Source organism: Suncus etruscus, chromosome X, assembly GCF_024139225.1.
Source record: "Suncus etruscus isolate mSunEtr1 chromosome X, mSunEtr1.pri.cur, whole genome shotgun sequence".
NCBI classification, from domain to species: domain Eukaryota; kingdom Metazoa; phylum Chordata; class Mammalia; order Eulipotyphla; family Soricidae; genus Suncus; species Suncus etruscus.
The window spans coordinates 67295714-67319749 of NC_064868.1; the positions used below are offsets into that span (position 1 = coordinate 67295714).

Sequence of the window (24036 nt, forward strand, 5' to 3'; positions counted from 1 at the left end):
GCCCCCAAACACAGTTTATTATACTTACTTTCATTTTATGAATTTATTTATTTAGGATGAATACATTGGGACACTTTAAAATTAAATTTATGTTAAAGTGTTTCAAGTGTTTACAGGCATGTTGTGGGTATTTACACGAATAAGAGAGAGCAAAGGAAAATACGGGTATTTTGTAAAATTAAGTACAATCGTGGCAAGTTGATTCTATATCATCTCTAATAATTCATTTATGCAACACCAAAAGGTTATAAATCCACATATAGTTTAATGGCACATATATCTTTTTCAGGAAATACTTTGGAATTAGCATTAGAAAACAAAAATAGTATGGCAGCACAGTACCTTCAAATTTGTGATAACATTAATACAAACAAAGTGCTTAAACAAAAGTCTAAAAAGAGGAGAAGAGGAGAAACCAGGCAGTGGCAAACAGGTAACAAAAACACCAGTACTTAATATTATGAGTATTATAATAATTTAAAATATAGTACTATTTTTGTAATTTATGGGGAAAAATTTTTGTTTAGAATGTAGTTCTATTTCAACTCCCATATACCTGTGGTCTAAATTATCTCTTTATAAAAACTGTACTTATCTGCTCTTTGCTCAGACGAAGTTTTATTTATCTACTTGTTTGGGGGGCACACCTGGTGGTGTTCAGACTTTATTCCAAGTTCTGTACCCAGGGTTTACCTCCTGGTGGTGCTCAAGATATCATGCAGTACTGAGATCAAACATAGGCCTCCTCATATAATTCATGCTTTCAGCCTTTTGAGCCCCAGTTCTTGATTATTTTTAAAAAGGAATTTTTAGGGTCAATTGCCAATAATGGATGCTTTTTTCTAGTTTTCAAAATTTATGTACTACAGCATTTTGTCTAGTGTAGTCTATGGTAGAGTTCTGTTTAACTATTTTTAGTGAGCTGCTTAATATAGTTGGTTTTTAATGTTCATTTCCCCTTAAAATATTTTAGTAGAGTTCTCATGCAGTGATTATGAGTTAATTTTTGTATTTTTATGGTAACCCTTTAATATAGCCTGTTCAGATGTCACAACTTTTCTTTTTTCTTTTAATATAGCTGTTATAATAGGTCCTGATGGACAGCCCCTGACAGTGTACCCTTGCCATATTTGTACAAAAAAGTTTAAATCTAGAGGATTCTTGAAAAGGCACATGAAAAATCATCCTGATCATTTGATGCGAAAAAAATATCAGTGCACAGATTGTGACTTTACAACTAATAAGAAAGTGAGTTTCCATAACCATTTAGAAAGCCATAAGCTTATTAATAAAGTTGACAAAACTCATGAATTTACTGAATACACACGAAGATACAGAGAAGCCAGTCCACTGAGTTCAAATAAACTTATATTAAGGGACAAGGAGCCAAAGATGCACAAATGCAAATACTGTGACTATGAAACTGCAGAACAAGGACTTCTAAACAGACACTTACTAGCTGTTCACAGCAAGAATTTTCCTCATGTTTGTGTAGAGTGTGGTAAGGGCTTTAGACATCCTTCAGAGCTCAAGAAGCATATGAGAACCCATACTGGTGAAAAGCCATATCAATGTCAGTACTGTGTCTTCAGGTGTGCAGATCAGTCCAATTTAAAAACTCATACTAGGTCTAAACATGGTAACAATTTGCCATATAAATGTGAACATTGTGCCCAAGCATTTGGTGATGAGAGAGAACTTCAGCGCCATCTGGATTTGTTTCAAGGACATAAGACACATCAATGTCCTCATTGTGACCATAAGAGCACCAATTCAAGTGACCTTAAGCGGCACATCATATCTGTCCATACTAAGGATTTTCCTCACAAATGTGAGGTTTGTGATAAAGGTTTTCATCGTCCTTCTGAGCTCAGAAAGCATAGTGAGATCCATAAAGGTAGGAAGATTCATCAATGTAGGCACTGTGATTTTAAAACGTCAGATCCATTTATTCTTAGTGGACATATCCTTACAGTTCATACTAAGGATCAGTCATTGAAGTGTAAAAGGTGCAAGAGAGGGTTCAGGCAACAAAATGAACTAAAAAAGCATATGAAGACCCATATTGGAAGGAAGATTTACCAATGTGAATATTGTGAATACAGCACTACAGATGCATCTGGCTTTAAACGACATGTGATATCAATACACACGAAAGACTATCCACACAGATGTGAATTCTGCAAGAAGGGATTCCGAAGACCATCAGAAAAAAATCAGCATATTATGAGACATCACAAGGAGGCTCTTTTGTAGTAGGGTCAATATCAAGAAAGAGGCTATTTAGAAAGTATGATAAGTTACTTGAGAGAAAAATCGCACAAACTCACCTGACAAAGCTTGATATTAATTCATAACTTTACATTCTTTGCATTGAAGATATTAAGATATTTGAATTGAAAGAGAATCTCATAGTGCTTTGAAAATATACTTAAATAATTTAATAAACATTGAATTGTGGGAAAACTTCTTAAACCTCTATTTAATAGTATTATGCATTATTAAACTACAGAGGAAAATAAAAAATAACTAATTTGCTTATCGTACCAGAAATAATTGTTTTCAAGAAGATCATATATAATTGAGTTTAGCAGTGCTTTGCCATGACAAACAAGCCTCACGTTTATGCAATTTTAGAAACAGGCTGGGGAAATAAAATACAGTCATTCATGAGTCACTTAGTAATAGAATCTTTTATATAAAATCTTGAAATTAAATTTCCAAAATGGCAAATGCTTTTAGTATTAAACTTCACCGGGAAATTGATTATATTAAACCAGTGTTATTTTGTAAAATAATTTTCAGAGCTGCTAAAATTTTTATCACAGTATAGGATGTTAAAATACAGCATACTGTGATAAAATTTTAGATCAATTGTTAAGGAAGAAAACTCCCTTTTTTGTTGTTTTTGGGTCACACCTGGTGGTACTTAGGGGTTACTCCTGGCTCTGCACTCAGAAATCACCACTGGCAGGCTCAGGGGACCATATGAGACGCCCGGGATGGAGCCCAGATTGGCTGCGTGCAAGGCAAATGCTCTACCCACTCTGTACTATTGCTCTGGAAAGCTCCCTCTTTTCTGATGTTCAATTTGATTGTTTTCAGTCTGGCATATCTGAAAAGGTATATTTGAGTCATTTGACTTTATAGTGTTACAAACAAAGTTAAGACTTTATTTCTTAATTAACTAAAGATTAATTTGAGAAAAAACAGTTTCCTTAACTATTACAATGTTTAGAGGGTGATTTTAAGACAGCCTTAGCAGTATGATCTAGTATTATTTTTCTAATGTTTAAAGGTGCAATTTTATGCCATTATTGAGAGTTTTAATTTTTAAGATCTGTATACCATATCATTAATCAAATGATCAATATGTGGCAGCATGATGCAGTATTTAGCAGAATAATATACTGCCAATAGACTTTGAATGTGAATATTCATTTTATAGTGTATACATTTAAAATATGCATCACTTTAACAATGCTTTGCATTAGCATGCTGCAAATCAAAATGGCGCTTACTAAAATACTGATTTAAGAAATTTAATTAAAAACTGTTTATATATTTAAAGCATATGATGTGTACTTTTATGTTTTAGTTGATTCATATTTACACTTAGCTGTTAAACGTAACTAAAAGGTAACTTTAACTTTTAATTAAACGATTAAAAGCACTCTTGTGGCTTTGTGTTTTAAATAATGTTTGTCTTTCTGTTTTTGCACCAGGTAAGAATAAGTTTTTGGAGAATAAACTTTTTATCTTTTTTAATACCAGAATGTTAATTTGGGAAATCTAAAATTGTGTGTTATGTGGCTGTAAATGATGTACACAATGTAAAATAAGATTGTCAATGTCAAATGTTACATGAGATTATTAGTTCTAAATGTTATTCATTGAAATGAACAAGCATACAATAAAAAGCATTTATTGAATTTCAAGGGCTTATAAATTTATTTAAAATGTGTTGTAGTGTTCATTCTTTAAGACCACTTAAATTTTTATTGGCAATTTGGTCCTTTTAAAGCCTTGTTGAATTTTGTGCGTTAACAGTATGTATGAGCTGGGAATTTAATTATCATGACTCTGGAATTATTGTCCTCAATAAAGTCATTTGCAGAGCTGTGAGAAATACTGTAAATGTCCATCTTAAAGAATAGATTTTTGGGCTAGATAGTATTGTGGGTAGGGTTCTTCCTTGGGTTCCAATGGGCCCTGGAGTTCCTCCAGAAATGATCTCTGAGTGCAGAGCCAGGACTAATCCCTGAACACTGATGATTTTGACCTCAAAGCAAAACAAACAAGAAGATTCATTATTTAGTACTAGGAGAATATTATACATTATTGCACTGCTTGTGCACTATGACCATGAGAAAATAATATACCATGCTCTCAGTAGACCGATGTACGTACACAAGCAAAAATATTAAATCAAGTATTAGGAAATTCTTGAGATAAATGTGAAAGTTTATACCCTGTTCTATTCAAACTACTCAGAGTTCAGTAATATATATGTGCCTAGATATAGCACTGTTGTTAGAATCTATATTGGGTATTATTGAATAGTGCTAAAAAATACTCTTGTCTGTTGTGTTATTTAATAATAGCTAACAAAAACCCTTTCAGCTTTATACTTTAGAGCAGGGTTTGTCAAGCTTTAATGTCTATGAGTTCACATAGGGATCTGGTTATAAAGTATATTATTGAATAGTTGTGAGATGTGGCCTACAACTTTACAATTTTAGTTAGGTCCAGTAGAGAAATAGCGTATTAGATTAAAAAGAAACGGTATGACTCTGGTATATTTTACCAGCTTTTATTTCTGTAAATAGCCATAAATATGTTGGTAATTACAATTCCTAATGAATGTATGACATTTGAGCTGAGAAAGTGGTTAAGAACAAACAATTCATGAAGATCCTGAGGGAGTTCAAGTCAGAATTATGCATACGAAAAACTTAAGATGAAACAAGCTTTAACAGGATCATGAAGAGTTGTGGGACTAATACAGTTAATAAATAAGATATTTGAGAATTAAAATGAGAGCAAGAACCAAAAAAAGATGTTATTTCCTATGACCAGAGAGATAATACAATGACTAAGACACTTAGCTTCCACATGGCTGACCCAAATTTGATCTCTGGAATCCCACAGTCTCCTGAGTATGCCAGGTGTAATTCTTGAGGGCAGAGTCAGGAATTACCCCTTAATATAGCCATATGTAACCCTCCAAAAAAAGAAAGATGTTAAAACAGTTGTGGATATAGTAAAGCTGGATAAGTTAGATGAACTCTCCTTTTTTCTCTTATACATTGAGTCTAGAATATCTCAGCCAAGATAGAATAGTTAAGGTGGCTGTGGAGATAGGTTAAAGAACTGAAACATACCAGTTTTCTCCTTGTGTAACCATCAAGCCCAAGCAACAAGGCTGCAAATTGCCAGGATTAGCCCTGAGGATCCCTAAGCATAGGTTGAGAGATGTTACTGAAATAAAATTTTGAACTATCCTAATAATGAGAATGTACAAGGGAAATAGAAAGCCTGTCTAGAGTACAGGCGGGGGTTGGGTGGGGAGGAGGGAGATTTGGGACATTGGTGATGGGAATGTTGCACTGGTGATGGGTGGTGTTCTTTACATGACTGAAACCCAAACACAATCATGTATGTAATAAAGTTGTTTAAATAAAAAAAGAAACAGACTCTATGGCCCCTGGTAGGCCATAAGCAGGTACTGTCTAAGGGTGAAAAAATCAGTTACCAGAAGCCCACCACTTGAAACTGTCACAGGATGTCCCATTATCAATGGTTATATAAAGCCACAAGCTGAAGTTCTGTGAGAAGATTCTGCCACTGCCACCCCTGCCAAACTGCTCCTGCCGGGGGTTCTCACCGAATTGCTGGAGTTTACCAGAGTTCGTGCTCCTGCTGTTGCCTTTTGCATCCTCTCCTACTGCTCTGGGCCTAATACTAACAGTTATCTCCTGTAACAGGGTGAGTAATGATCTTCTGGAGAATCAGAATTGTGATCCCATGGATTAAAGCCATTATCTTTTCATGAATCAAGGCCATAATCCCTTATATCTGTGCTATTCTCCTGGATATTTAATGATAGTCTTTTACCTGATTCCAAGACATTGAAAGATCTACTGTTATTCATGCTATTGGGGGCGATGACAAACTAGAATATACGTATTCAAAAAATGATAAAAAGAAAGAGTACTGTACTCACCAAATGACTCTAAAATATTACCCACTCAGTCCCTCTTGGACCCACCACATAATAGGGGAGATCAGATAAAATTTAACTGCAAATGTAACCCTCTCAGTTCTCCTGTGCCTATGCCTCTGATAAAAGAGAGCTCTTCCTTGCAGGACCTAGATGAAATCCAATGGAGAGTTACTCATACTCCCTCAATACAGGAGAATTCCATTGAACAAATGTCATCAGAGAGGAGAGGTGTTTTTCCACTAGAAACTTGGGCTCAATCTCAAACCCAACATAGGGATGATAATATTCCAGATACTACCAAAGACATCCTAGAGAGACCTGAATCCTCCAGGCATGACTCAAACACCAGCATTTTAGATGATGAACCAGTTAACATCTCTTCAGTCTAAGGGTCTGAAAAATTTCTCCTGCTGCATAGAATAAGGTCAGAACCCAGAAGATCTAGGCCTCGTGAGCTTCCATCTTACCAAGGACTATAAATAAATTCTCTTAGCTATGGAAGGACTAGCCCATGAAATGAAACTTAAAGAGTTATGAATGCAGTTAGAAAAATAATAAAATTAACAACTATCATGGCAATGATAGTGAGTGAGAGACATAGAATGCCTGCCTCGAAGACGGGCAGGGCTAGGGAAAGAGGAAGACGGGGGGGGGGGCGGGGGGGGATTGGTGGCAGGAAGGTTGCACTGGTGAAGGGGGCTCTACTTTATATGACTGAAACCCAACTACAAACATGTTCGTAATCATGGTGCTTAAATAAAGATATTATAAAAATAGTTAATTACAAAGAAAGACTTTAAAACAATTAGGGGAAGTTAAAAAAACCTGGTAACATAAAAATATTCCTATCAGGCTTTTAGCAAACTCAGCAAAAACAGTACAGATTAGAATAGACCGGAATGGCATATATAAAACACTCAAAGATGAAAATTATTTGGATGAGAGAGATTATATAGTGGGACGTGCTCTTGCCTTGCATGCAAGATATACAGATACAGGTTAATCATATCCCATATGGTCCCCTTCCAGGAGTTATTCCTGTGTGCAGAGCTGAGATTAACTCTTGAGCATTGCCAGGTGTGACCCCCCCCCAAAAAAAAACTGTTAACCAATAATTCTACAAGACTGTCTTTCAAATATAAAAAATTTCTCTTAGACTTTCAAAAAGTGGCGCTGTTTACAGAGCCACCACTCCATATTGCAAAGCATATTTAATTGGCTGGAGTAAAAGTGCACTTTGGAGTCCCCCCAAGATTTTCAAACAGTGGCAAGAGTATGTATGAGCCCATCTTAGTGCTTTCAGTAGATAAAGTGGTATAGTGATCTGGCCAAGGCAAAACTGCATAACTTAGGTTGATCTGGCAGGAGATTAGGGGTTTGAATAATATGACATGCTAATAAAGAGGGAAAATTTGATAAAACCATAAAGCAAGATACCCTGCCTCATACCATTCTAATGTATGTCTGAGAGATATTATTGAAAACATGGGAGAGGATTGAAGAGGATGCAGATTCAAAGGCAGCCTTATGAAAATCTTCCAGGAGGTTATGAAGACTTTTGCCAAATTTATTATAAAACTATCCAATGCAGTCTAGAGGCAAATAAAAGAGAATACAATCCAGAAACACTTAATAAGGCACCTGGCCTTCAAAATGCAAATAAGGACTGCCAAACAATTTTATGCACAATTAGGGAGAGAAGATTCTAGCAATGGTCCTCAAACTACGGCCTGCGGGCCACATATTGTATTTATTCCCATTTTGTTTCTTCACTTCTAAATAAGATATATGCAGTGTGCATAGAAATTTGTTCATATTTTTTTTACTATAATCTGGCCCTCCAACAGTCTGAAGGACAGTGAACTGGCCCCCTGTTTATAAAGTTTGAGGACCCCTGTAAGGGCTATATGAAAGCATGCCAGAACATAAGTGCCATCTCACATCACGCATATACAAACACTCGTTAAGTCTACACAGTATAGAAGCAGACTAGAGGACCAGGCCATCTATATAGAGAACATCCCCAACCAACTCTATATTTTCAAGACCACCACCTGAAACTTATCCAAAATGTAGCAAGGGAAACCACTGGGCAAGAAATTGTCACTCTGTTGGGGTTTGGAAAAACTGGAGAAGAGGACAACCCAGACCTCAAATTGGGGATAGATGCTATAATTGTGGAATATTTTGCCATTATTGAAGAGATTGCAGGACTCTCCCTGACCCCACCCTCTGGATACTACTACCCGGACCTTGCCCACAGTGCAAAAGAGATCATTGGGCAAGAGGGCAAGAGATTTCCCCAACAACCAACAATTATCTGGAAACTGGAAAGGGAGCCAACTCTAGTCCCCACAAAATCAGGGGCCCCAACTCCTGTAGAACTATAAATACATACATATATATGTATACATATACATATATATACAATAAACTTATTGGATATATATATATCCAATAAGTTTATTGCAACCCACCATTACAAGAAGTACTGCCTTGGATATCCCTTGTCCTGACACTATCACATTAAAACTATCTCAATGCCCATTCAATGGAAATCTGGAATAAAGGGACAAATAATGCCAGGTACTGTAGGCCTACTCTTAGAAGAAATATACCTATCAAAGGAATTAATGTTTATATAGGAATAATTGATTACAATTACATGGGAGAGATAATAATTGTTTATCACAGTACCAACAGCATGGATTTTTAAAAATAGAGAGTACATTGTCCAATGATTGCTTGTTCCATTTGTTATGCCAGGCCACTGATCACCCACGGATTGTAGGTTTGGGTAGCAATAACCCCTTACTAGCCTCTGAAGATACCCTAGTGGCCCTTAACTATAATCTTACAAAAAGTATGCATACACCCATAGCTCTTGAGATACATGGAAACAAATTTAAAGAAATTGACAAAGATGCTAATGTTTTCATCATCTGTTTCTGATACTGGCTCCATAGTTTGGGCTTGCAAGGAGTAGGCACGTTACATTCTTCTTCTGTCCAACAAAGTACTAAAAAGCTGAAAAGCATTGGCTCTGAAGGGAATATAGACACATTTCAGCCTTATGTAGCTCCCTTGCCCATGATTTTATAGGGTCTAGATCCACATGAACAACAGTGTGCTAAGTTCATGATTTCTTCTCCAGCCACTTTTCTAGCCCATAACTCAGAGAACACACATTTTTAAATTGGAACCACTTCAGTATAGGGCCCACCACCACTCCACATTCAGTGGAAGTCCAACCATCCTGTGTGGATACAAATTATTAAAAAAAAAAACAGAAAAGGCTGTATGCTCCTGCTTGATTTCTTATCCTTAGCATTATTTTTTTAATTTATCATAAGGAAAACCCCATACATCTATTAAAAGACACTTTTAAGAATATGTAACAGGCTCAAAAAATAATTCACCTATCTGGGTGAAAATTGACAATGATTGGGTAGCAAGAAACCTAATCATTTGAAGGAAAGGTTATGCTTATATTTCTACAGAGGACAGTCTCAAAAAGAAACTCTGTGTTCTATTATGCTTCATCAGGAGTTGACATCTCTGAGACTCAGAAAGGCTTTTAGCTTTTCATCACCTTAAGAAACCATGTGAAGTATCCTCTTGTTTTCAAGCAGTTCAACTGCATATAACTTTTGTACAGGAATCAATATGATTATTTATCTTTGTGACCCAATAAGAATCCAATATTTTATTTTCTCTATCTTCTATTGGGTAAATGTCAAAAAGTAAAACTCTGCCAACTCTAAAACACCCCTTATTAGTAAAAATTAGTCAGACAATATTGTCACCCCAGCTCATAAAAGTTCAGAGTTTTCACTTCTTTAAGAAAGATAATTGTAATGTTAGGTGTTTTTGTATAGGTTTTAACAAACCCCTGTACATAGGTCACCTTTAAAATAACAGTTTCTTGTAGTTTCAAATATATAGCTTTACTTTTTATTCTAGGCATCTTGAAACAAGTTTCTATTTTCTTGTTCCTAAGCAAAAATTCCTTTACTTTTTCTGATCGTTTGGCAAGGAAGCATCAGACCCCCTTATTTGTAGTAAAAGAACTGCTGCTTGCAATCAGCCCATCACCTACTTGAATCGTCTTCTTCACCTGGGCTCCTGGACCAAAAACATGGCTCTTTTGACCTGCAGAGGGCCATTGACTTCCTGATTGTCTTGCAGCACTACTTACATCACCTGATTTCACCTGAAATCCTTCCAATCTGATCTACCTGAAACTTGATCAGCAGTGGATATAACTTGGATATTGTTAAAAATTTTTACATAAAAATTTTACATAAAAATTTACAAAAAAAATTTTTTTACATAAAAGGGAGAAGATAGAAGAAAACAAACTTTCAGGGACCTGCTCAGCCATAAGCAGATATGATGAGGTCATTTACCAGAAGCCCACTTGTAACTGCCTCAAGATAACTAATGGACCTGGGGTATTTAGAACCATGGTCTGAAATGCTAGGGAGTGAGGAGACTTTTTCACTGCCACCTCTGCCAGACTGCTTCTACTAGAGGTTTGCTGCTGAATTGCTCCTGCCACCTTTTGCCACCTCTCCTATTTGCTCTGGGACTAACTCTAACAATAGTGACCTGAACTAAGTTGTTAGATGAGGTGCATTTTTTTATAATTTTTATTTTGAACAAAGTGGATTACAAATCTTTCACTATAATATTTTAGGTACATAGTGACATTGAATCAGGGGCATTCCCACCACCAGTGTTGTCCTCCCTCCACCCCTGATGAGGTGCATTTTTACATTATTTCTTTAGGAATAAAACCTTGAAACAAAATGGATAGAACTTAGAGCTATTATGCTTAAACAAATATGAAAGTGAAAGACACTTATCAGATATTTTCATTTATATATCAAATATAAATAAAGCAAATTTATTTAAGTAAAAAATAGCTCCCAGCATGAGTTAAAATTGTAGTGGCTATCAGAAGAATAGGGTTTTTATTAGGAGGAATGGATAGAAGGTTCTTATGGAGCATATGACAGCACTGGAATTTTAGTGACGAGTAAGTCCTTTATACCCTGAGAAGCATAGTTATGTACTCATATAATTCTACAGTATTGCAAACCAATGATACATAAAGAAAGCAAACTTACTATATTGGAACGATGGGAAGAGCATTTTATGGAATCACATTTGAAGCAAGTGTGCTGTAGAACTAGAAGACTCAATTTTTTAGGCAATCTACACTAAAAATAAAAGTTCTATCAACAGGATATCTATGTTAAAATGTCCCCAGTAGTCAGTATAAGGAAAATATTTGCTTGCATTTGTCACTTAAAACACTGGTGCTGGAGCAATAGCTTAGCGGTAGGGTGTTTTCTTTGCATGAGGCTGACCCAGGATGGACCTGGGTTCAATCCCCTGCATCCCATATGATTTCTGAAGCCAGGAGCAATTTCTGAGTGCATAGCCAGGAGTAACCCCTGAGCGTCACCGATGTGGACCAAAAAACAAACAAAAGACATTGAACACTTAAATGATGATGACTTTCTGAAAAATATAAACAGCTTTGTTAAAAGTCTCTCTTGCAGGTTTTCTCATTGAACTTCCACAAAAAACATAAGGACATTTTATAATTTATTTACTCAAAAAAAGTACTTTGTATATCATTGTATATATATTTTATTTGATAAAGCAGAAGTGAAAACATGTTGCAAATAGAAATTAGATTAACAGGTTTTACTCAAATGACATTTTTATGATTTTAATGGATATACTTGAAGCATGAGAAAAAATCACTCAGATTTCTACTGATTATAATTTCAAATCTTGAAAGAAAATGTATTTAATTTTTTTAAGTTTAAACACCTCATGACACATAGGCACTTGGATGGCACACAGACATGTGGATGAATTCAGTGGATAGAGACGTGGATGTTTATTTTTACTACTCTAAATTTTGTTACATTTACTTTATTCATCTGTATTTTGGAAAAAATACTATTTTAATTTTCAAAGTTAATATCAGGCTACTAAATTTTTCACATATCACAATAATAAGTTGATTACATTGTTCCAGTTATGTGTATGAGTATTCAATCAAGTTGAAACTACGATGTTGTTCATATTACCAAGGGAAAAAGTTAAGACCACGTAGTTCAGGGAGAATATTAAATTTGCATTGTAGAATATTGGTAACATTGATACTGTGTTAATCTAATAGAATAACATTTTAAGACTTTACCTGTTATATTAATTTCTACTTAAAATCATGTAAGATTATTAAACATTTCATTTTTACACTTTCTCAGAATCCCTCATCTGTTTTCTATTTTAATATTTTCTTAGTAAAATAATTACCATGGGAAGTTAAGAATACTAAGAATTATATATGTGTAAATATTTCTGTGAAAACATCACATGAGAATTACATTTATTGCCTTAATCTGTATTTTCTTAAATACAAATATATTTATCTTTCATCTTTTTTTTCCTTCAGTTTGTGCCATACCTGCCTTGATGAGCAAATGGGTAATGGTATTCAAATCTGGGTCAGCCACGAGAAAGACAAGAATACTAAGCTTCTATTTTTATCATTCTTAATTTTAAGTAGAAATTTCATTTTTTGGTTCCAATGTATTTTAAAAATATTTGCACTTAATTTGTACTGTCGTTTGGATTCAACTAACCAAATTCTAAGCACATTAAATACTCTAAATATATTTCTATTAATTTACAGAGATATAAATAATGTATTGTTATTTTTTCTGTTTTTAGACAATATTCCAATATTATATGTTCTATATCACTATTTTAAAAAGTCTACCTTTCTTCATCTCTATAGTGTAATAAAGAGTTCTATGTATCTAAAGAAGTAGAATGGCTAAAATGCATACATTTAACGAACAGATTTTCCAAGACACTGATAGGTCCTTAGAACCATAATAGCATAATATGTGGTATTTATTGGATCTATTTATTTAAAAATATTATCCCATTTCCCTGTTAATTAAAATAACCATCACCTGAAATTTAATTATGTTTTCAAGAGTGGCATATAATAAACCATAGAACAAAAGTTTAATGAGGAAAGCAAACTTATGCTAAGTATCTCATGATACTAAGTAAACTGATTTTTAAAAATTCAATAGGCTAGCCTTTTTAAGTAAATAAACAGCACTTAATTTTTTAGCTAAATCACACATCTAATATTAGTGTACATCTACTGGAATAACTTATAAAATCTCTACTACAACAAATTAATTAAATATTAGTAAGTATTCTGTTGAAAAATAGCCTTTTATATCCCATGTTTTAGCTGCAGTGAAGTTTTAAAAAGTGCGTATTACTAAATAGAATGCATTAAAGTGATAGAAAGGATTCAGGTATCACAAATGGCTGGAGAAACTCTTCGATAGGATTGTCCAATTCCTTTAGATCCACTGGAGAGTAGTATGGGTTCATTGTTTTGATTGGCCTTTAGAAAAAGAAAAAAGAAAAAAAATAAAGTACTGATGCAGACACATTCAAAAAAACTTCTTTGGGTTGGAGATTCATTCATAGACAGCAAAAAGATAGTTACACCTAAATTCATTGCAGTGCTTTTTACAATAGCCAGACTCTGGAAACAACCAAGATGCCCTTCAACAGATGAATGGCTAAAGAAACTGTGGTACGTATACACAATGGAATATTATGCAGCTACCAGGAGAGATGAAGTCATGAAATTTTTCTACACATGGATGAACATGAAATCTATTATGCTGATTGAAATAAGACAGAGGGAGAGACTCATAGATTCACTCATCTATGAGTTTTAAGAAAGACAAAAGACATTATTGTAATAATGCCCAGAGACAACAGAGATGAGGGTTGGAAGAACCGGCTCTCAATGTGAAGTTTACCACAAAGAGTGGTAAGTGTAGTTAGAGAGATAACTACACTATCATGACAGTGTAGTGTTAATGAGTGAGAGAAGTAGGATGCCTGTCTCAAATACAGGCAAGGAGAGGGGAAAGAAGTAGATGGGGGGCTTTGGTGGTATGAATGTTGCACTGGTGAAGGGGGTGTTCTTTTTTTATGACAAACCCAACTACAACCATGTATGTAATTATAGTGCTTAAGTAAAGTGAAAAGGGGGAGGGAGAAAAAAATAAAGTAAAAAAATAAAAATTTAAGATGAGTAATAAAATAAATAAATAGATTGAACCTGTAAACTGAATAAATAAATATAAATACAAATAAAAAACTTGTTCACAGTTTGAGATGCTGTGTGCATAAGTATGTAAGATGTTTTAAATATGTATACCAATGTATTGTAATTTTGTACTCTGTGACTACTTAGTAAATCAAAGGTTTTAATTTACCATATTTTTCATAGCATAAGACACTTTACCCCCCAAAAGAACTGTGTGTGTGTGTCTTATGGAGCAAATGCTGCCTGGAGCTGAAGCCTGAGTGCATGGGAGGAGACTATATACTAACCACTTGACATCTGAATTGTTAACACCCGCTTTATTGCACAGATATATCACATAGTATGAGGATTCAGGTTAATGCACTTTCACTGTCACATATAAAGCTTTCATTTAAAACTATTTGATCGCTGCTGCAAACCTTTATTTTTTGTATTAACTAAAAAACTTTTCTGATGTAAAAATAGTTAGGTAAATGTGTTTAACAAGCTGTGGACCAGTGTATTGTAAATATACTTCAGCCTCGTGGGCTGGTTGTTCTCAGCCACCATCTCTTGAAGATGTCTTGTGTTGCACCATTTGCTTTAGTATATATATATATATTTTTTTTTCCTCCTCTAAAGTCTTATGGTCAGGTGTGTCTTATAGAGGGAAAATACGGTAACCAAATTTTTAAGTGAATACTCTAAGAACAGAGGGCCTATTGAGTACACTTCTTCTTTGGTGTCATATTTGGAGGTTAAATATTTCCAAATTTCTCTATTAATTAAGATAGAGCTTATGAATTTACATCAACATACTTTAAACTTGATAATCCCTAGAGTCACTTAATAAGTTAAGTTTGATAATTATTGCTGCAATTATTTTTGAGTTAGAGTCACACCTGACTGTGCTCTGAGGTAACTCCTGGGTGGTATATATGTGGTGCTCATCATGGATGCTGGGCACTGAACACAGGTAGGCTGCAATCAAGAAAAGTGTGTTACCTGCTGTATTATATCTCTGAGCCCTCATGTATGTTTTTCATAAAAAGAAAAGTAAGGACTACTATAGATACTTTATTTTGGAGTTCTGAGAAGAAATAATATGACAATGATAGTTGGAAATAATCACTCTTGACAAAACCAGTTGGTTGCTGAAAGGAGATAAAGTGATATTCATGATACCCCTTCAGTAACAAGATGGCAAACCATAATGTCTAAAAGAAAAGATTAGAGAGAAGAAAAATGTCTGCCACAGAGGCAGGCAGGGGGAAGGGTAGAAGGGAGATTGGGGATATTGGTGGTGGGATATGTGCACTGGTAAAGGACTTTGTACATTACATTACTGAAATTCAATCAGTAACATGTTTGCAACTGTAAAATGTATATAATATTGGGCAGAGTAAAACAAAAAATAAAAATACATATAAAAAAGAATACATATAAGCATACAACTGAATTCGCTTTCCCAAACTAAATATATAAGTGAAACCAACACCACAAGAAATAGAAAATTGGGTCAGAGAGTTAGAATAAAGGGTAGAATACAGCCAACCTGGTTTTGATCCCCAGCACCAAATATCATATCCCAGAAATGCCAGAAGTAATCCCTCAATGTCAGAGCCAGTAGTAAGCACAACTTGGTGTGGATCTGTGTTATATATTTTTTATTCATTTTATATTTTTTCCTTTCACCTTTTCTGAGTTAATTAGCACAAGTATCCTTAATTTTGTAAGTAATTACATTTAGATTGTAAGTGCATTTTGGCCAGGGATTGAGCAGCTTCTGTATCAGAGTGATCCAGCCAAGCTTCTCTCTTTGCTGCTTTCCTTGCAACTTTTATAGCCAGAATTTAACGTAAATCATCTGAGGGTTAAGATTATGTAATTAAGGAAACTTGTGCTAATTAACTCATAAACAGTGACAGGAAAAAGTAAAATAATTTTACAGCTGTATGACAATAGGCCACAAAAGCAGAAAAAAAGAAACAGTACTTTTATCTTCCTTTTTTTAGTAGTACTCCATACACTCCATTCCTATTAGTCTTTCCCTCAAGGATAACCACTTTGTAATATTAACAACCATAGTTTAGATTTCTTGTTTGTCTTAAGATGTTTAGCATAAATAAAGGCTATGTTTTCCATAATTTAACTTCAGTTTACATATAGATTTAGAGCTGTAATTCTCAACATTTTTCATTATCTTGAAATTCAGGGATATGAATTTATTTTACATCACTATTAATGGCATACTCTTAGAATTTCTTGGCGATGGTATACTATGTTGTAAGAAAATACTGCACCATTTTGTTGCATTGGCAAGTTTCTCAACCTCAGCATTATGAACATTTTTGGATGCATAATTCTTTGTTGTGGATACTATCTTGCACATGTTAGAGTATTTGGCAACATATCTAACATCCACTCACCAGTTTTGATACAAATAAAAATGTCTGCACATAGGGGTGAGAGAGTAGGTAGGATGTTAGCCTCACATCCTGCTAACCTTAGTTCAAACCGTGGCATCCAATATGGTTCCTTCAAGCAAGCTAGGAGGAAATCTTGAACGGAGTGAAGTGTAATCCCTGAGCACTATCGGGTGTTGCCCAAAAACTAACAACAAAAAACAAATGTATGCCCATATCTCATGTTTGAATATCATTGCTTCAAATATTATTAGATACATAAAGTTTTTAGATATTTAGTTTTGTCATATGTAAGAAAATGGTTTTGTATATCAGCCCTTCTAGCAATGTATTTGTTTAAGAAAATGCTAAGAACCCATATTACATAGTCATCTTGAAGGGATTTATAAAAGGCAGATTGTGACAGTAAATTGCAGTAGTATTAATCATCTGAAAAATGTATATATCTAAATTCAAATTTCCAATAATTTTAATATACATAAAAAGTATCACACCAAAATTGTAATACAAATTCTGTTCACAAAAGCCTTATCTTCATTCACCATCAGCATAAATGTCTTTATAACTGTATTAGAGAAAAAAAATGAAGGTTTTTTTGAAACCTGAAATCAGTTTCTAATACAATGAAATAAAATTGAAAGTGTTAATTACTTTACTCTTGGAATTAAAATCATGCCTAATTTAACATAGTTTATACAACCAATTGTATTGTCTCATGTATAATTAATTTTAAAGTTGTTTCTATATTCTTACTATATCAGTAAGGGAAATATTTTAGGAATGGTATTTGAGGATGTTTGGGCCATACCTGGTAATACACAGAGCCTTCAGCTGGGGAGAAATACCTTAAAAGAAAAACTCTATAGGATTTTTGTTCATTTTGATATTTTGTTATATTTCACTATGATTTTCTAGTGATTACAAATACCCAAATGAACTTACGCGAGTCCATTTATCTTCTATTTTCTCAATCACTATAGTTTGTGTGTCATTGCCAGGTGGAATGTATTCATAGTCATCATAAAGGAGGCCTAGAATTGGATACTGTGTCCTGTACCTGTAAAGAAAAGTTAGTTTATTAGACTACTTAAGACATCACTCATTTTAGTCACACACAGTTTAATTCTCATTATCATAATGTTGGAGGTTTTTAACTTTGCAATGTTTCTAAAACAAAACACTTTTCAATGGAAAACGTGCTTTTATTTTCAAACTAGTAAGAAATAAACAATTCTGATAAAGAAGGAACACTGTAAGTACAAAACAGTGATACTAGGGAAGTCACCAAGTTAAGGTGACAGAATTTAAATGTGTGCCAAATGGTCAAGCATTTTATATCAGTGTGCCATAAAGATAGGAAGATACAAGTAGATAATAGAGGGTTCTGCATAAATATTATTACTGAGAGCGGTTGACCATAGCAATGGTTAGTAGTAACTGAGTTTGAGGAAAGAAAGCTGGAAGTCCTAAGAGTTAATATAGGGAAGGGAGTTTATTTTCCAATAACCAAATCGGTAGAATTTCTAACACAGAGCCAGAGTGATAGCACAGTCAGTAGGGTGTTTGCCTTGCAAGTGACCAACACAGGTTTGATCCCCTACATCCCATCTGTTCTCCCTAGCCTGCCAGGAGCAATTTCTGAGCCTGGAGCCAGGATTAACTCCTGAGCACTGTGGGCATATCCCCCAAACAATAGCAAAACAAAATAACAAAAATATTTCTACTTTTTAATATAAATTATTTAAGCACCACCATTACAAACATGATTATAGTTGGGTTTCAATCATAAACAGAACACTCCTTTCAGTAGTGCAACGTTCCCACCACCAATGCCCCCTTCTTCCTTCCCAACCCCTGCCTGTCTTCAAGAAAGGCATTCTACTTCTCTCACTCATTAAGATTGTCATAATAGTTATTAATGTAGTTATTTCCCTAACTGCATGCACGACTCTTTGTAGTGAGCTTCATATTGTGAAGTAAATTGTGTTTGTCCTTCCAGCCCTCATTTCTATTGTCTCTGGGCATTATTACAATAATGTCCTTAATTTTATTAAAACTGATAGATGAGTGAGACTATTCTGTGTCTATCTCTCTACTCTGACTTATTTAACTCAGCATAATAGGTTACAATTATATCCACGTATAGAAAAATTTCATGACTTAATCTCTCCTATGGCTGCATAATACGCCATTGTGTATTATGTATCAGTTTCTTTAGCCATTCATTTCTTGAAAAGCATCTTAATTGTTTCAAGAGGCTGGCTATTGTAAATAGCGCTGCAATAAATATAGGTGTGAGGTGAGGAAGGGATTTTTGAATTGTATTCTTGTGTTCTTAGGGTATATCCCTAGGAGTAGTATAGCTGAATCAGATGGGAGTTCTATTTCCAATTTTTTTTTTAAAGAAACCTCTATATTGTTTTCCATAAGGGCTGGACTAGATGACATTCCCACCATCAATGAATAAGTTCCTTTCTCTCCACATCCCTAATAGCACTGATTGTTCTTGTTCTACATGGTGTGTGCCAGTCTCTGTGGTATAAGATGGTACCTCATCATTGTTTTGATTTGCATCATATTTTTGATTTGCATAGTTTTTATAAAACTAACATCACCTTGATACCAAAACCAGACAGAGATGCTGCCAAAAAGGGAAATTACAGACCAATATACCTGATGAACACAGATGCAAAGATCATCAACAAAATTCTGGCAAATAGAATCCAATGCCTCATCAGGAAGGTCATTCACCATGACCAAGTAGATTTTATTCCAAGAATGCAAGAATGGTTTAGCACCCATAAATTAATGAACATAATACACCATGTCAACAAAAGAAAAAGTCATATGATTATATCAGTAGATATGAAGAAAGCATTTGATAACTTTCAACACCCATTCTTGATAAAAAAACTCTCATCATGATGGGAATGAAAGAAACTTTTCTCAATATAGTCAAGGCCATCTACCATAGGCCACTGGCAAATATTATTTTTTTTGTTTTGTTTTTTGGGCCACACCTTTCCTCTAAAATCTGGTATAAGACAAGGCTATCCTATGTCACTACTCGTATTCAAAATATTATTGGAATTACTTGCCCTAGCGATTCAGAAAGAAAAATATATTAAGGGCATCCAGAAAGGAAAGGAAGAAATTAAGCTCTCACTGTTTGCAGATTATATGATATTATATATATAAAACCCTAAAGACTCTACCAAAAGCTTCTAGAAGCAATGGATTCATATCACAAAGTGGCAGGCTGCAAAATTAATATGCAAAAAATAAATGGCCCTCTTGTACACAAATAATGATAGAGAAGAAATGGATATTTCAAAAACAATCCCATTCACATTAGTTCCTTATAAACTTAAATATCCTGGAGTCAACTTAACTAAAGAGGTGAAGGACTTATACAAAGAAAACGACAAAAACGACAAAAGTCTGCTTCAAGAAATAAGAGAGGACACACGGAAATGTAGACACATACCCTGCTCATGAATTAGCAGGATTAATATCATTCATATGGCAATACTTACCAAAGCATTGTACAGATATAATGCTCTAACTATATCCATGACATTCTTCAAAGAAGTGGATCAAAAATAATTCTTAATACAAGGGGACTATCAAAGAGCGATAGTAAAAAGAGTGTATAGACAAGTGTAAGTATTGGGATGATAGTAATATCAGATCACAGAATATTATACTAGGGTTTAAAGAAAAATTGTTTTGAATGTTTTGTTTTGGGGTCAAAACCGACCATGCTCAGGGATTACTCCTGGCTCTGCACTCAAGAATTGTTCCTGGAAGATTCGCGGGACCATATGGGATGCCAGGTTATAGAACCCAGGTCTGTCCTGGGTCAGACATGTGCAAAGCAAATGCTCTAGCACTGTGCTATCTCTCCTGGCATAAAGAAAATATTTTAAAATATGAAATTTTCTAAGAACTAACTTCATCTCAAGAAATAATTTATAAACACTAATACCATATAATTTGAATGCTCAAGTACGTACTATCACATTATGTGGTGCTTAATAAAAAATAATGGGCGTATCATGAATAAGGATATTAGTAATGAGAAAATTCAGTACAAATGATACATTTATCATTAAATCACCATGAGATAGAGTTAAAAAGTTGTTGATAGTTGAATATCAATCACACAATGTTCCATCATCCCAGTGTTACAATTGAGGGGAGGGTTCTGTAGACCTGGATCCAAACCTGGTCCTTCAAGCTCACAGAATGACCCATATCTCCAGTTCACCCAAACACTAGGCACAGACTATGGCCCTCCCAGCTCCAAACCACTGTCAATACTAATATGTTCATGTAAAGAAATTCCAATTCATATCTGATATATCCAGTCAGGTGGGCATTAGCACTCCCTTCTCTCAGACATTTAAGGGACTAAGAACAGTCCACCAAGGCAATTAATTAGCTGATAATTTTATCTTACTCAATTAACCCTGCATGCTTAGGAATGTAACCTGTAAGGCAGATGTGTTTGTGACCACTTTTTTTTCTAAATAGACCACTTTTTAAGTAACCAGGACCTGAAACTCTATCATTTCAACCCACAAAATACAAAATATGGGAAAACAATGGAGGTAAACTGCAGTTTGGAATATGGAGAGAATCCTTGGAAAATACATAACCCCAGCAAAGTGCCCAAGAGTGGTAGATGTGGACCTAAAATCAACACTTAATGCCTTTTTTTTTGCCTTTTTAGTCATACACTGTTATGCTCAGGGGTTACTCCTGGCTATGTGCTTAGAAATTACTCCTGGCTCAGGGGACCATATGGGATGACAGGGATCGAACCAAGGTCCATCTATGTCAGCCTTGTGCAAGAAAAACACCCTACAGCTGTGCTATCACTCCAAATCCAACACTTAATGCTTTAACAACAGAAATAAAGGAGGCATTATCTAGGCAAAATTAAGCAATAATAAATGAACAATCAACCAACTCAAAAAAGACCTATTTCAGAATATGCAAGAAACCATGCAAATAGAGTTGAAGAAACTGAGGTATACGTTATCAAGGTATAGTATCATCACACAGGGGGAGAAATGTATAAATAAATGTGAAGAAAATTTACAAGCCAGCGTTGATAAAGAAGCCAATAAAAGATAGACAAAGGATGGAAGAAAATATAAGGAACTTATAGAACAAAAATAAGAGAAATAATCTGAATATTTCATAGAAGAGAATACAATAATAGGAGGAAAAGCAAAATGGGAAGAACAAGTAGTTGGAGAAGTAATAGCAGAGCTCTTCCCCACTCTCTGGGAAGAGGCCTCTATAGAAACCCAAAAGACTTGGCCGGAGAGATAGCATGGAGGTAGGGCATTTGTCTTGCATGCAGAAGGATGTTGTTTTGAATCCTGGAATCTCATATGGTCACCCAAGCCTGCCAGATGTAATTTCTGAGCATAGATCCAGGAGTAACCCCTGAGCACTGCCGAGTGTGACCCTTCCCCCAAAACAAAACGAAACAAAAATCCCAAGAGGCTAATAGAATACTAAACACATATTCACAAAGAGAACAACACAAATAAATATAGTAATCAAAATTTAAAAAAAACACAAAGAGAAGACATGGGCTTCTTTTAGACATAAAGAAGAAAAACCTTAATATAAAGAAATAAACATAAGAATCACAGATTTCGGGCCCGGAGAGATAGCACAGCGGCGTTTGCCTTGCAAGCAGCCGATCCAGGACCTAAGGCGGTTGGTTCGAATCCCGGTGTCCCATATGGTCCCCCGTGCATGCCAGGAGCTATTTCTGAGCAGACAGCCAGGAGTAATCCCTGAGCACAGCCGGGTGTGGCCCCAAAAAAAACCAAAAAAAAAAAAAAAAAGAATCACAGATTTCATGGGACACATGCTGGGAAAAGGGGTGGAGGAAGGCTAACCCTGGTGGTGGGAATGGCCATGATTCATTGTCACTATGTACCTTAAATATTACTGTGAAATATTTGTTATTCATTTTTGGTTACAATAAAAATTATTTAAAAAAAGAATCACGGATCTCCCATAATAATTGTTGCAGACAAGAAAAGAGTGAAATGAAATAATCAAATTGCTGAATGGAAGAAACATAGATTCAACTACTATCCAAAGTCTCATTTGTATGGGAAGGAGGTATAAAAATACTTTCAAACACAAAAAAAAACTTGCAGTGTTTGTCATAACAACACAGACTCTAAATGAACTACTTAAAGGTCACTTAATACACCAAAAAGCAACTGTAACTGTAACAACCCTAAACAATATAAAGGCACAACAAGATTTTCATTAAATACTGTCCTTGAATATTTATGGACTAAAAAAATCTATCTAAAAGGCACAGAGTAAAGGGTTGTATCAGGAAACAAAATACAATGTTGTTTACAAGAAACAAATTCAAAATCTCAGAACAAAGTCTCAGAATAAAAGGATGGAGGAAAGTTACACAAGCCATTGGGGGGAAAAGCTGGGACAGCCTTTTTGTTTGTTTTTGGGACACCTAGTGATACTCAGGTGTTACTCCAGGCTATGCACTGAAAAATTGCTCCTGGCTTGGGAAACCATATGGGATTCTGGGGATCAAACCCAGGTCTTTTCTGGATCAGTCAGGTGCAAAACAAAAGTCCTACCTCTGCACTATCGCTCCAGACCCTGGGACAACCATTTTTATATCAGAACAAATGGCATTCTACCTCTAAAATAAAATACAAAGATGAACAACTTATTGATCAGGGACACAACAATTGACCATCTCCTACACGAGGATCCTAGTCACAACATAAGGGAAACATCACACTACAAACACGATGATGGAGAAACTACGCAGGCCAATGCCATGCATAGGGAATGAAGATAGCAGCTTGGGGCCGGGTGGTGGCGCTAAAGGTAAGGTGCCTGCCTTGCCTGCGCTAGCCTTGGAGGACCGCGGTTCGATCCCCCGGTATCCCATATGGTCTCCCAAGCCAGGAGCAACTTCTGAGCACATAGCCAGGAGTAACCCCTGAGCGTTACCGGGTGTGGCCCAAAAACCAAAAAAAAAAAAAAGAAAGAAGATAGCAGCTCTGATTACCTGTGAAATGCCAACCACCTATTTAGACTCTAAAATAAGGAGTATAGAGAAGGAATATGGAGGATGTTCACAGAACTCAAATAAAGCATAGATCGAGTTGAACAAACTACAAATAAGAATCAAAAGAATGTAAAAATAGAAA

At 35.1% G+C, this 24036-nt stretch overlaps 3 protein-coding genes across 5 annotated transcripts in view; 2 read left to right on the forward strand and 1 right to left on the reverse strand.

Moving 5' to 3' along the window:
* Positions 1-3932, forward strand: part of ZNF711 (zinc finger protein 711) — a 32320-nt gene extending 28388 nt beyond the window's left edge. For all 3 annotated transcript variants that reach the window (XM_049766598.1, XM_049766597.1, XM_049766599.1), the window contains 2 exons: positions 290-433; positions 1079-3932. In XM_049766598.1, coding sequence (XP_049622555.1) covers positions 290-433; positions 1079-2256 — 1322 coding nt within the window. In that variant the 3' untranslated portion in view covers positions 2257-3932. The remainder of the gene's footprint in view (positions 1-289; positions 434-1078) is intronic.
* The window catches only part of PCDH11X (protocadherin 11 X-linked), a 1221358-nt gene that overhangs the window by 228112 nt on the left and 969210 nt on the right, over positions 1-24036 (forward strand). The window lies entirely within an intron of this gene.
* Positions 17726-24036, reverse strand: part of POF1B (POF1B actin binding protein) — an 81523-nt gene continuing 75212 nt past the window's right edge. Inside the window, exon 15 of the mRNA XM_049766919.1 lies at positions 17726-17864. Coding sequence (XP_049622876.1) covers positions 17726-17864 — 139 coding nt within the window. The remainder of the gene's footprint in view (positions 17865-24036) is intronic.